General features: G+C 45.1%; 1 protein-coding gene across 3 annotated transcripts in view; it reads left to right on the plus strand.

Annotated features, from left to right (window-relative positions):
• LOC121869678 (transmembrane protein 145-like) overlaps positions 1-14,981 on the plus strand; it is a 29,878-nt gene that overhangs the window by 7,845 nt on the left and 7,052 nt on the right. For 2 of the 3 annotated variants that reach the window (XM_042371221.1, XM_042371222.1), the window contains exons 4-9: positions 1,440-1,634; positions 5,041-5,119; positions 8,227-8,298; positions 10,687-10,836; positions 12,337-12,509; positions 13,526-13,698. In XM_042371221.1, coding sequence (XP_042227155.1) covers positions 1,440-1,634; positions 5,041-5,119; positions 8,227-8,298; positions 10,687-10,836; positions 12,337-12,509; positions 13,526-13,698 — 842 coding nt within the window. The remainder of the gene's footprint in view (positions 1-1,439; positions 1,635-5,040; positions 5,120-8,226; positions 8,299-10,686; positions 10,837-12,336; positions 12,510-13,525; positions 13,699-14,981) is intronic. The other variant, XM_042371223.1, reaches the window with a different exon arrangement.

Below are 14,981 nucleotides of genomic sequence, written 5' to 3' on the forward strand. Positions count from 1 at the left end.
GGAAATGGGGAAGGGGAGGCGAGAGACAAAATAACCCACAACAAAACAACAATACAACAACAACAACAACAACAATCATAACAACAACAACAACAATCATAACAACAACAACAACAATCATAACAACAACAACAACAATCATAACAACAACAACAACAATCAAACAACAACAACAACAACAACAACATTATACCAAAGAGATCCTGCACTTGATTCCATGATAATGATGAATTTATATGTAAACTTTAATCTTTATTTAATATTTTTGTTGATATATGATGTTATTACGGTCCTTTTGTTTGTACTGTAGTGTGGTTAGTTATTACACCTGACACACACACACAGAACCACTAACTCCCCCTCCCTTCCTTTCTCTCTCTCCTCTCTCCCCCCTCTCTCCTCTCTCTCTCTCTCTCCCTCTCTCTCTCTCTCCTCCTCCACTCCCTCTCTCTCTCCTCCCTCCCTCCCTCTCTCTCCTCCTCCCTCTCCCTCTCTCTCCTCCCTCTCCCTCTCTCTCCTCCCTCCACTAACCTCCCCTCTCTCTCCTCCCACTCCCTCCCCTCTCCCTCTCTCTCCTCCCTCCCTCCCCCTCTCTCTCCTCCCCTCCCCTCCCCCTCTCTCTCCTCCCTCTCCTCCCCCTCTCTCCCTCCCTCCCTCTCTCTCTCTCCTCCCCATTAACCTCTCTCTCTCTCTCCTCCCTCCTCTCCTTCTCTCTCCTCCTCCCTCCCTCTCTCCTCCGCCCACTAACCTCTCCCTCTCCCTTTCTCTCCTCCCTCTCTCTCTCCTCTCTCTCTCCTCCCCCACTAACCTCTCTCTCTCTCTCTCTCTCTCTCTCTCTCTCTCTCTCTCTCTCTCTCTCCTCTCTCTCCTCCCTCCACTAACCTCTCTCTCTCTCTCCTCCCTCCCTCTCCCTCCTCTCTCTCTCCTCCCTCCACTAACCTCTCTCTCTCCCTCTCTCTCCTCCTCCTCTCCCCTCTCTCTCCCCCACAACCTCTCTCTCTCCTCTCTCTCCTCCCTCCCTCTCCCTCTCTCCTCCCCCCACTAACCTCTCTCTCTCCCTCTCTCCTCCCCCACTAACCTCTCTCTCTCCTCTCTCTCCTCCCCCCACTAACCTCTCTCTCCCTCCCTCCCCCTCTCTCTCTCTCCTCCCTCCACTAACCTCTCTCTCTCTCTCTCTCTCTCCCTCCCCCACTAACCTCTCTCTCCCTCTCTCTCCTCCCACTAACCTCTCTCTCCCTCCCTCCCCCTCTCTCTCTCCCTCCCTCCACTAACCTCTCTCTCTCTCCTCTCTCCTCCCCCCACTAACCTCTCTCTCTCCCTCTCTCTCCTCCCCACTCCTCTCTCTCCCTCTCTCTCCTCCCCCACTAACCTCTCTCTCCCTCCCTCCCTCTCTCTCTCCTCCCCCACTAACCTCTCTCTCTCTCTCTCTCTCTCACCAGACATGTGAGGAGAAGGAAGCAGTAATGAGACAGAAGAATCAGTTCATCAACCTGACACTGTACTCCATGCACGCCCTGTGTGAGGTGATCACGGTGTCCGATAAGAAGTCCTTCCACTGTCAGGGCACCCGGACCTTCCTCAGCTCCAGGGAGAGGTGGTGGTTTATAGCCGTCAGCAACTGTGAGAGTACCAAGGTGAGGGCGTGAGTGGTTTATAGCCGTCAGCAACTGTGAGAGTACCAAGGTGAGAAGTGAGAAGAGTGGTGGTTTATAGCCGTCAGCAACTGAAAGTACCAAGGTAGGGCGAGGTGGTGGTTTATAGCCGTCAGCAACTGGCAAGGTAGGGTGAGGGTGTGGAGGGTGAGTGGGGGGTGAGGAGAGGTGGTGGTTTATAGCCGTCAGCAACTGTGAGAGTACCAGGTGAGGGAGAGGTGGTGGTTTATAGCCATCAGCAACTGTGAGAGTACCAAGGTGAGGGGTGAGTGAGGGAGAGGTGGTGGTTTATAGCCGTCAGCAACTGTGAGAGTACCAAGGTGAGAGTGTGAGGTGAGGGAAGGTGGTGGTTTATGCGTCAGCACACTGGAGTACCAGGTGAGGGAAGTGAGGAAGAGGTGGTGGTTTATAGCCGTCAGCAACTGTGAGAGTACCAAGGTGAGGGAGAGTGAGGGGTGAGGGAGAGGTGGTGGTTTATAGCCGTCAGCAACTGTGAGAGTACCAAGGTGAGGAGGTGTGGGGAGAGGTGGTGGTTTTAGCCGTCAGCAACTGTGGGAGTACCAAGGTGAGGGAGAGTGAGGGGGGTGAGGGAAGGTGGTGGTTATAGCCGTCAGCAACTGTGAAGTACCAGGTGAGAGGGTGAGTGAGGAGAGGTGGTGGTTTTGTAGTCAGCAACTGTGAGAGTACCAAGGTGAGGGAGGTGAGGGAGGAAGGTGGTGGTTTATAGCCGTCAGCAACTGTGAGGTACCAGGTGAGGGTGAGGTGAGGGGGAGGGAGAGGTGGTGGTTTATAGCCGTCAGCAACTGTGAGTACCAAGGTGAGGGAGAGTGGGGGGTGAGGGGGGAGAGGTGGTGGTTTATAGCCGTCAGCAACTGTGAGTACCAAGGTGAGGGAGGTGAGGGGGTGAGGGGGTGAGGAGAGGTGGTGGTTTATAGCCGTCAGCAACTGTGAGAGTACCAAGGTGGGAGGTGTGAGGGAGGTGTTTATAGCCGTCAGCAACTGTGAGTACCAAGGTGAGGGAGAGTGAGGGATGTGAGGGGGGTGGGAGGTGGTGGTTTATAGCCGTCAGCAACTGTGAGAGTACCAAGGTGAGGGAAGTGAGGGGGTGAGGGGGTGAGGGAGAGGTGGTGGTTTATAGCCGTCAGCAACTGTGAGTACCAAGGTGAGGGGTGAGGAGGTGGTGTTTGCCGTCAGCAACTGTGAGAGTGCAAGGTGAGGAGAGTGAGGGGTGAGGGGGTGAGGGAGGAGAGGTCGTGGTTTATAGCCGTCAGCAACTGTGAGAGTACCAAGGTGAGGGAGGTGGGGGGGTGAGGGAGAGTGGGTGGGGTGAGGAGAGTGAGGGGTGAGGGAGGTGGTGGTTTGCCAGCAAGCAGCTGTGAGGACCAAGGGTGAGGGAGGTGTGGGGGTGAGGGAGAGTGTGGGGGTGAGGGAGGGTGTGGGAGGTGAGGGAGGTGTGGGGGTGAGGGAGGTGTGGGGGTGAGGGGAGGTGTGGGGGTGAGGGAGGGTGTGGGGGTGAGGGAGGTGTGTGGGGTGGGGAGGTGTGGGGGGGGTGAGGGAGGTGTGGGGGGTGAGGGAGAGTGTGGGGTGAGGAAGTGTGGGGGTGAGGGGAGGGAGTGTGGGGGGTGAGGGAGGTGTGGGGGGTGAGGGAGAGTGTGGGGTGAGGGGAGAGTGGGGGTGAGGGAGGTGTGGGGGCTGAGGAGAGTGGGGAGTGAGGGGAAGTATGGGGGTGAGGGGAGGGTGTGTGGGGGGGTGAGGGAGGTGGGGGTGAGGGAGGTGTGGGGGTGAGGGAGGGTGTGGGGTGAGGGAGGTGTGGGGGTGAGGGAGGTGGGAGTGAGGGGAGGTATGGGGGTGAGGGGAGGTAGGGGTGGGAGGGAGGTGTGGGGTGAGGGAGAGTGTGGGGGGTGAGGGAGAGTGAGGAGAGTGTGGGGGTGAGGGAGTGTGGGGGTGAGGGAGAGTGTGGGGGTTGAGGGAGAGTGTGGGGGTAGGGGAGAGTGTGGGGTGAGGGAGGGTGTGGGGGTGAGGGAGGGTGTGGGGGTGAGGGAGAGTGTGGGGGTGAGCGGGGTGAGGGAGGTGTGAGGGTGAGGAGAGTGTGGGGGGTGAGGGAGGTGTGGGGGTGAGGGAGGGTGTGGGGGTGAGGGAAGTGGGGGTGAGGAGAGTGTGGGGGATGAGGGAGAGTGTGGGGGTGAGGGAGGTGTGGGGGGTGAGGGAGGTGTGGGGGTGAGGGAGGGTGTGGGGGTGAGGGAGAGTGGGGGGTGTGAGGGAGAGTGAGGGGAGGGTGAGTGTGGGGGTGGGGAGGGGGTGAGGTGAGTGTGGGAGGGAGGTGTGGGGGGGTGAGGGAGAGTGTTGGGGTGAGGGAGAGTGTGGGGGGAGGGAGGTGTAGGGGTGAGGGAGAGTGGGGGGGTGAGGAGAGTGTGGGGGTGAGGAGAGTGAAGGAGAGTGTGGGGAGTGAGGGAGAGTGAGGGTGGGAGAATGTGGGGGTGAGGAGGTGTGGGGGAGTGAGGGAGGTGTAGGGGTGAGGGAGAGTGTGGGGGTGAGGGAGAATGTGGGGGTGAGGAGGAGTGTGGGGGAGTGAGGGAGGTGTGGGGAGTGAGGGAGGTGTGGGGGGTGAGGAGTGTGGGGGGTGAGGGAGGAGTGTGGGGGAGTGAGGGAGAGTGAGGGGGTGAGGGAGAGTGGGGGTGAGGGAGAGTGTGGGGGTGAGGGAGAGTGTGGGGGGTGGGGAGACTAGGAATTGAATCAGTGTAAATGTGTCGGGTTCTCCTTTTATCTATCTACCTACCAGTATCTACTAATTTACCTATCTATCTACTGTTATCTATCTAGTGTTATCTATCTACCCATACACTGTTATCTATCTACCTATCTACTAATCTATCTACCTATCTAGTGTGATCTATCTAGTGTGATCTATCTAGTGTATCTAAGTGTTATCTATCTAGTGTTATCTATCATTATTTATCTATCTAGTGTTATCTATCTAGTGTTATCTATCTAGTGTTATCTATCTAGTGTTATCTATCTATCTATCTAGTGTTATCTATCTACTGTTATCTATCTAGTGTTATCTATCTAGTATTTATCTATCTAGTGTTATCATCAATTGTTATCTATCTATCTATCTAGTGTGATCTATCTAGTGTTATCTATCTAGTGTTATCTATCTAGTGTTATCTATCTAGTGTTATCTATCTATCACATATTCATCTAGTGTTATCTATCTAGTGTTATCTATCTACCTATCTACTGTTATTATCTATCTAGTGTGATCTATCTAGTGTGATCTATCTAGTGTTATCTATCTACTGTTATCTATCTAGTGTTATCTAGTGTTATCTATCTAGTGTTATCTATCCATCTCACCATGGTAGAGTGTTCCCTAACTCTCCCACAGGGGCTGGAGTTGTCTTACCGCCTCACCATGACAAACGGTTACTCCTTCTGGGATAAACATTTCTCCGCTGATGAGTTTTGTGAGTATGCTGCCTCTAATGGGTATTGTTCCTTATATGGGGGTTTTTGTATCTAATGGACTATGGTCTCTTATATTGTTCCTTATATGGGTTTTTTTGTATCTAATGGGTCTTGATGTAATGGACTATGGTCTCTTATATTGTTCCTTATATGGGGGTTTTATCTAATGGGTCTTGATATAATGGACTATGGTCTCTTATATTGTTCCTTATATGGGGGTTTTTGTATCTAATGGGTCTTGATATAATGGACCATGGTCTCCTGTATTGTTCCTTATATGGGGTTTTGGTATCCAATGGGTCTTGATATAATGGACTATGGTCTCTTATGTTGTCCTTATATGGGGTTTTGTATCTAATTGGCCTTGATATAATGGACTATCTCCTATATTGTTCCTTATATGGGGTTTTTGTATCTAATGGGTCTTGATATAATGGACTATGGTCTCTATATTGTTCTTATATGGGTTTTGTATCTAATGGGTCTTGATGTAATGGACTATGGTCTCTTATATTGTTCCTTATATGGGGTTTTGTATCTAATGGCCTTGATATAATGGACTATGGTCTCCTATATTGTTCCTTATATGGGGTTTTTTATCTAATTCTGATATAATGGACTATGGCTTTATTGTTCCTTATATGGGGTTTTTTATCTAATGGTCTTGATATAATGGACTATGGTCTCTTATATTGTTCCTTATATGGGGGTTTTTGTATCTAATGGGTCTTGATATAATGGACTATGGTCTCATTGTTCTATATGGGTTTTGTATCTAATTGCCTTGATATAATGCACTATGTTCCTGTATTGTTCCTTATATGGGGTTTTGTATCTAATTGGCCTTGGTATAAACTATGGTCTCTTTATATTGTTCCTTATATAGGGGTTTTTGTATCTAATGGGCCTTGATATAATGGACTATGGTCTCTTATATTGTTCCTTATATGGGGTTTTGTATCTAATGGGTCTTGATATAATGGACTTGGCTCTTATTGTTCCTTATATGGGGTTTTTGTATCTAATGCCTGATATAATGGACTATGGTCTTACGTTGTTCCTTATATGGGGTTTTGTATCTAATGGTCTTGATATAATGGACTATGGTCTCTTATTGTTCCTTATATGGGGTTTTTTGTATCTAATGGGCCTTGATATAATGGACTATGGTCTCTTATATTGTTCTTATATGGGGTTTTTATCTAATGGGCTTTGATATAATGGACTATGGTCTCTTATATTGTTCCTTATAGTTTTGTATCTAATGGGCCTTGATATAATGGACTATGGTCTCTTATATTGTTCCTTATATGGGGTTTTATCTAATGGGTCTTGATATAATGGACTATGGTCTCTTATATTGTTCCTTATATGGGGTTTTTGTATCTAATGGGCCTTGATATAATGGACTATGGTCTCTATATTGTTCCTATATGGGGTTTTTATCTAGGGATATATGGACTATGTCTCTTATATTGTTCCTTATATGGTTTTTTTGTATCTAATGGGCCTGATATAATGGACTATGGTCTCTTATATTGTTCTTATATGGTTTTATCTAATGGGTCTTGATATAATGGACTATGGTCTTTATATTGTTCCTTATATGGGTTTGTATCTAATGGTGATATAATGGACTATGGTCTCTTATATTGTTCCTATATGGGGTTTTTTGTATCTAATTGGCCTTGATATAATGGACTATGGTCTCTTATATTGTTCCTTATATGGGGTTTTGTATCTATGGGTCTTGATATAATGGACTATGGTCTCTTATATTGTTCCTTATATGGGGTTTTTGTATCTAATGGGCCTTGATATAATGGACTATGGTCTCTTATATTGTTCCTTATATTGGGGTTTTTGTATCTACTTGGCCTTGATATAATGGACTATGGTCTCCTATATTGTTCCTTATATGGGGGTTTTATCTAATGGGCCTTGATATAATGGACTATGGTCTTATATTGTTCCTTATATAGGGTTTTGTATCTAATGGGTCTTGATGTAATGGACTATGGTCTCCTATATTGTTCCTTATATGGGGGTTTTGTATCTAATGGGTCTTGATATAATGGACTATGGTCTCTTATATTTCTTATATAGGTTTTGTATCTAATGGGTCTTGATGTAATGGACTATGGTCTCCTATTGTATTCCTTATATGGGGGTTTTGTATCTGGGTCTTGATATAATGGACTATGGTCTCTTATATTGTTCCTTATATGGGGTTTTTGTATCTAATGGGTCTGATGTAATGGACTATGGTCTCTTATATTGTTCCTTATATAGGGGTTTGTATCTAATGGGTCTTGATGTAATGGACTATGGTCTCCTATATTGTTCCTTATATGGGGGTTTTGTATCTAATGGGTCTTGATATAATGGACTATGGTCTCTTATATTGTTCTATATGGGGTTTTTGTATCTAATGGGTCTTTGTAATGGACTATGGTCTCCTATGTTGTTCCTTATATGGGGGTTTGTATCTACTTGGCCTTGATATAATGGACTATGGTCTTCTATATTGTTCCTTATATGGGGGTTTGTATCTAATGGGCCTTGATATAATGGACTGGTCTCTTATATTGTTCCTATATGGGGTTTTGTATCTAATGGGTCTTGATATAATGGACTATGGTCTCTTATATTTTCTTATATAGGTTTTGTATCTAATGGGTCTTGATATAATGGACTATGGTCTCTTATACTGTTCCTTATATGGGGTTTTGTATCTAATGGGCCTTGATATAATGGACCATGGTCTATATTGTTCATATAGGGATTATTGTATCTAATGGGCCTTGATATAATGGATTATGGTTTCTATATTGTTCCTTATATGGGGATTTTATTGTATCTAATGGGCCTTGATATAATGGACTATACCCCCATATAGTCCATTATATATAGGTTTCATATCTAATGGGCCTCGATATAATGGACTATATACCATATAGTCCATTATATATAGGTTTCATATCTAATGGGCCTCGATATAATGGACTATACTCCCCATATAGTTCATTATATATAGGTTTCATATCTAATGGGCCTCGATATAATGGCCCGTTATATATACTGTATGGTTGAAGTTGTGTTTCAGATATCCTACGGACGGACCTTACGGCTCTTATCCTACAACTGGGGATCCTCTTCCTCTCACTCCTTGCCTCAGGTCAGCTTTACCAAACAGGATTTAATGCACCTAGGGCCATAGTTCAGGGTCCATAGTCATATTTAGTGGTCTATTTGCATGTTCAATGGCCCATACAGATTAGCACTACTTGGCCTTAGGTTAGGGGCGATAGCTCTGGTCATAGGTTAGTCCTAGCTCTGGTCATAGGTTAGGGTTAGCTCTGGTCATGGGTTAGGGGCCTTAGCTCTGGTCCATAGGTTTGGGGGTCCTAGCTCTAGCCAAGGTTAGGGGTCCTAGCTCTGGTCATAGGTTAGGGGTCCTAGCTCTGGTCATAGGTTAGGGGTCTAGCTCTGGTCATAGGTTAGGGGTCTAGCTCTGGTCATAGGTTGGGGCCCTAGCACTGGTCATAGGTTAGGGGGTCCTAGCTCTGGTCATAGGTTAGGGGGGTCTAGCTCTGGTCATAGGTTAGGGGTCTAGCTCTGGTCATAGGTTAGGGGTCCTAGCTCTGGCCATAGGTTGGGGTCTAGCTCTGTACAGGTTAGGGGTCCTGGCTCTGGGCATAGGTTAGGGGGTCTAGCTCTGGCCTCATAGGTTAGGGGTCCTAGCTCTGGCCATAGGTTTGGGGTCTAGCTCTGGTCATAGGTTAGGGGTCTAGCTCTGGTCATGGGTTAGGGGGTCCTAGCTCTGGCATAGGTTAGGGGTCCTAGCTCTGGCCATAGGTTAGGGGTCCTAGCTCTGGCCATAGGTTAGGGGTCCTAGCTCTGGTCATAGGTTAGGGGTCCTAGCTCTGGTCATAGGTTAGGGGTCCCAGCTCTGGTCATAGGTTAGGGGTCCTAGCTCTGGTCAAGGTTAGGGGTCCTAGCTCTGGACCTGGGGGTCCTAGCTCTGGTCATAGGTTGGTCCTAGCTCTGGTCCATGGTTAGGGGTCCTAGCTCTGGTCATAGGTTAGGGGGTCTAGCTCTGGCCAAGGTTAGGGGTCCCTAGCTCTGGCCATAGGTTGGGGGTCCTAGCTCTGGTCATAGGTTAGGGGGTCTAGCTCTGGTCATAGGTTAGGGGTCCTAGCTCTGGGCATAGGTTGGGGTCCTTGCTCTGGCCAAGGTTAGGGGTCCTAGCTCTGGGCAGTTGAGGTCTAGCTCTGGCCATAGTTAGGGGTCCTAGCTCTGGTCATAGGTTAGGGGTCTAGCTCTGGCCATAGGTTGGGGTCCTAGCTCTGGTCATAGGTTAGGGGCCCTAGCTCTGGTCATAGGCTTGGACCTGTGCCATAATTCAGGTCATTTAGCCATAGGTGAGGGACCAACATTCCTAGCCATACATCAGGACCCTGGGAACAGTTAGTGACTATCCTCTTGTACTCTATGCCTCTACTCAATGCCTCCTCTACTTTATGCCTCCTCTACTCTATGCCTCCTCTACTCTATGCCTCTGTACTCTATGCCTTCTTTATTCTATGCCTCCTCTACGTCTCTGTACTCTGTGCCTCCTTTACTCACTGCCTCTTGTACTCTATGCCTCTACTCAATGCCTCCTCTACTTTATGCCTCCTCTACTCTATGCCTCCTCTACTCTATGCCTCTGTGCTCTATGCCTCCTTTACTCTATGCCTCCTCTACTCTATGCCTCTGTACTTTATAAGTTAATCCTTAGTCACATGTTATTACTGGACACACTAACCACTTGTTTAGAAATATTCCTCTTAATTATATTGATCTCATATATTTTCCTTCTATTACTATACGTAGAAAAGTGTCTTAAATATGACAGTAATTGAACCTTTAAATCAAACCATGTGTCGTTGGGTTCTATTTAATAATGAAATTCTACATAAAAGATTAGATTAATACTATTTTTATAAGGCTATTTTTTTTTTTTTATTCTTTACTTTGTAGTTTTGAAAAGTATTCCTTTACCTTTATGTCTTATTGGTGGCTGTAGATTAAAATATGCTTGTGTTATTTTGTTTATTTTTTTAAAGTGTTCATAAAGGTAATATTTGTGTATTTGTTTTAGAGTGAAATTTTTAGTATGCATATTTATCACCCTGTCTTTATCCCAGCGCTTGACACTGCCTTCAATCTGACCCCTAAAACTGATCTGATTGTGCTGGTTATATTCTCAATTTTGACCTGATTGTCCTAATTATAACCTTACCCTGACCTGATCATCCCACTTGACTCCACCTCTGACTCAACTTGCCTGACTGTCTCTAACCTGACCTGATCATCCTAAGTGTGTCACTGGTAAATACTATACAGGTAGTTCCAAAGATGGCTCAATTGCCCCGACTTGTCCCCAATCCTCTCCTAACCATCCTAGCAATATCCCCAGTTCTGACCTGATTACCATGACTTTTTCCCATTTATGACATAACAATCCCAGCTGTTTCCCTTCACCGTGACTTAAGTACAACTGATCTGTATTTTGCTACAGCTGAACTCAAAAGCCGTCAGCTGTTCCACACAACGTACCGCTTATACATGGTGGCCATAATGGCACAAATATTCGGTCTGGTCTTCCTAAGTCTCCACTACGCTAGATATGGTTTTGATGGCGTCGGTCTGCCCTTCAGTAAACTTCTAGGTAAGGATAAGGAGGAGAGCAAAGGAGAGTACAGTATTGTAGTATGGATAAAAGTAAAATCCATAAGTTGGGTAATGGGGAAAGATGGATTAGAACACATGTATAGTATTGAATATACATGTTTATGATATGAATTCAGATTTGCATACAGGACTTGTATACATGCATACACATATGTACAGTCACTCGACAAACTATCTCACTCGCGGTAGGGTTGTCAAAATCCTTCGTGTGTTGTGTCATATTTTCTCAACATAATTTTGTACAGATAGTTTTTTGGGTGACTGTACTGTACATTACAGGTAACTTGCATTTTACGCTCGTTTGATTTAAGAATTTTTGAAATAACGCGATTGTTTAATTAATACCAAAAGCTACCGTAATTGACAAGCACCTATTTTTGAAATAACGCCCTCAACACAGTTTAAATTTGCCGTGCATATTCACCTGGTCGCCTGGCAGTGGAGTCGCGTGTGATGCCTGGTGAGGTGCCTGTAAGTTATTACTATAAAGCCGCAGTCATATCAACATCAATGATTTTAATATTATTATTATTATTATTATTATAATGTAATAATAAAGATTATTACTACTAATGATGAAGATAATGATGATAATGAAGTATTCTGTCCAACAACTGTGACCACGTCCAGCAAGCTTCCTGCGTATCACTTTCTCAGGTCACACCAGCACTACTTTCTCTGTGCTCTCATTTGCATTGTGTATTTATCACGTACCTTTTTAGTGTTAAACTCTGTTTTCCCCCATTGAGCATGTCTGGAAAATGTTTATCTGCCTCCTCTGGGGCGCCTAAAGCTAAAAAGGCACGAAAAATAATCGTAATGGATATGAAATTAAATGTGATCACCCGCCTTCAGAGAGGAGAGCGTGTGTCGGAGGTTGGCCGCGTGCTTGGTTTAAGTGAGAGCACTGTTCATACCCTGTGTGGTCTATGATGGTTCTCCTAACCTGTACCATTTACATGTATTCTTATGGGAAAATTATGTTTACTTTACGCGTTTTTAAATTAAGCGGTGGTTTTCAAGAACGTAACCCCCGCGTAAAACTAGAGGTGGGTGTATATATAAATGCGAGCATATGCTGTATTTATATATGACAACACATATCTCTATATCTTTTCTCCATCCTCATATGTATTGAGTGAATTAAGGGAAAAATCCTTAAGGAAGAGAGGAAGTGGTCATGGGAGATATTCAGAAAAGGAGAGAAATGAGAGAAAAGGCTGAGATAACAAGTAGGAACACACACACACCAACGCCTTGAGTCCCCAGGTCACTGTATAAAAATGAAAACTGTACTGTATAATTTTTCTTATCAATTTGATGTTGCATGACCATGTTTAACTATACAGTAATTCTAATTATATTGGTGAATAACTTTACTGAAGCTCACTCTCTAACAATACTGTAGTAAAAGTATTTAATTTTATTCCATTGTCTAGATAGGAACCTTTTGTTTACACTGATTGTTTGGTCTCAGGTCGTCTACTACACACACTGAGTACGGTGATGATGGTGTTAGTGTTGCTGCTGATGGGTAAAGGCTTTAACATCACTAGGGGTCGGCTGCGTCAGAACTCTGCCGTGCGCCTCACCACCTTCATGTGTCTCTACTGTGCCACCTATGTCGCTCTCTTCATCTACGAGCAGCGGGTACGTGTTCCCCTTAACCTTGTAACTGCATTATTTAGTTATTATTGGATCCATAGCAAAAAATGACAGGTCTGTCCAAATCATGGGTGACTCCTTGGTTAATGAGGACTAGACAAATTATGAAAACTTGGAGGATAGTTTATAGCCTATGGTTCAATAGATATTATTCAGATACTGTACATGATGTCATTGGGTTATTAATCTTCATCTTAGTTTGAGTCCCACAGCTGGTAACCGAGTGGGGAGCTCCTGGTCAACCCAGCTGCAACAGGGGTATAGTACAGTACCTAACTCACAGTGTGGGAAGTGGAAGGCAGTTGGGTGTGGTGCCAGCCACTCTCTGTGTTGAAGGTCGAGTCTTATATATGTTATAACTGGGTGTCACACCTGTTGAACCCACATTCACATGGAAATTAAAAACATAGATGCACTCTGTGGGAAGAAAAAAGATTCTCGGTCTTTATTAACCCTTTTGTATGTAAACCTCAGAAAGATGAAATAAATTGACCTACTTACTTGATCCATCATCTGGTCTTTGGTCTTACATAGAGAACATTATGAAGATAATGAGAAAACTTTCCACACAAATCTTCACCTTTAGAGGTGGTTCTACTAATAGATCTTGAGCCCTGGATGTGAGAACCATTTACAGCACCAAGATGTAATTCTACTCTTATCGTGAACCTTAATATTGGGAACTATTTTGAAATTGAGATATTCTCTGGTTAAAAAATCAGGGACAGGAGGACTCAACATTCTTGAACCATGAAGAGAGAAGAAAACTTGTACAGATTTTACAGATTAAGATGACATTACAAGGAAGCGTTTATTCCCCAAATTCTTTAACCCTCAGAAAATTAAGAATACCTGTACTTTAAGAATTTAGAGAGATAATGGAGACAGACAGGTAGATTACAGAGAGATAGATCACATCAAAACTACTAGGTGAACCCCACCACCCTGATTTAAGTGACCACATCAAAGTTACAGTACTAATACATTGGGTTATCTTCCAGATCTTTGACCCGGGGGAGGTGTTATACTTATATGAGTCACCCGCTGGCTATGGTCTGCTAGTGTTACGGTTGCTGGCCTGGTTCATGTTCCTGTATGCCTGCTTCTTCACCATAAAGCACTACCCAGAAAAGGCTGCCTTCTACTACCCCTTCTTCATCTTCTACACCCTCTGGTAAGTATGTACATGTGAATATTGTTCATAGGGGACAGATGTAGTACGGCAGTGCAGGAAACACGACTAAGAGATGGAGCTTTTAGTCAGGCAGATGGGGAAATATATCTAGGAATTGTGGGTTTAATGATAGAAGCATGAAATTTGGCACATGTTTAGAGGAGGGCAGGGTAAACATTATGGGCTATAGGGCCATCTCAGATCTGTCCTATGAGTGCTGTGATAGCCATTTTTAATTGTTGTGCTTTATGAATTGCAAATATTTTCAAAGGCAACAAAAATTCAATAACATTAACACTTTTCTTCAACACCATTCACCATAAACTTGGAACAGCATTCACCACAAACCTGGAAAAACATTTATTTTAATCAACATAATTCAACATTAAACTAAAACAGACATCTCTCATAGGTTCGAATCCTCAGAGGGGACCGGAATGCCTTTATCACAAATCATCATCATCGGGTGTGGCACACCGGCCACCTGTCCATTAAATGACTTGAGCTTAACCCTGGTCCAGTCTCTCGAACCCTTTCCCACCTCACTCATACTGGCAAAGGTGTAATATTAAAAAAAAATCATTACTGTTGTGTTATTAGATTAACTGCACATACAGCAAAAATAACAAGATGACTCACAATCTCTGCATAAATCGGCTAATAATCAAATATTGGGACAGCTCGGCTGCAATGTGTCAACTTATGGTTATAGAAAATACAGAATACAATTAAACTGGATGTTGAATAGGTGAAAAACTCCAATAATCAGCTCATTATTTTGCATTACTGTACAAGCTTGACCTATTCACGGTCACATAGGCCTCCACACAGGCAAAGAGCAGTACACTGTAGAGCAGCCTTCACACATTTACATTGCCCCCTGCATCCTTTATTGCAACCACAATGAAGTAGTTCCTGGCAGGCATGAGAAACATCGGTAAGAGCTGTCCACTTCACTTCCCAACCTCCATCCTCTTTTTGTGTCCAACCCCATTCAACAGAGGATAGAAGTGAGGGAACAGCTACCAACATCTGTGCCCAGATATAACCTGCTTGGTAGGCAGCTCTCTTAGTATACTCCAAAAGTGCAGCTTGTGTTGGGGGAAGGCCAGCCATAGATCTGCCTTTTTGAGAAAACAGCTGCTTATGGGCCTCGTTCACCCCTACTGCACTGTTAGCGCAATCATAGAGGAGCACAACAAAGCGCTCCAGTACCCCCAGGTGGTCCTCAACAGAGCTAGGAGTGGATGCTAAAGCACCAAATGCTGGTGTAGCCTCATCAA

This window comes from Homarus americanus, unplaced genomic scaffold, assembly GCF_018991925.1.
Source record: "Homarus americanus isolate GMGI-L3 unplaced genomic scaffold, GMGI_Hamer_2.0 scaffold23578, whole genome shotgun sequence".
NCBI lineage: Eukaryota > Metazoa > Arthropoda > Malacostraca > Decapoda > Nephropidae > Homarus > Homarus americanus.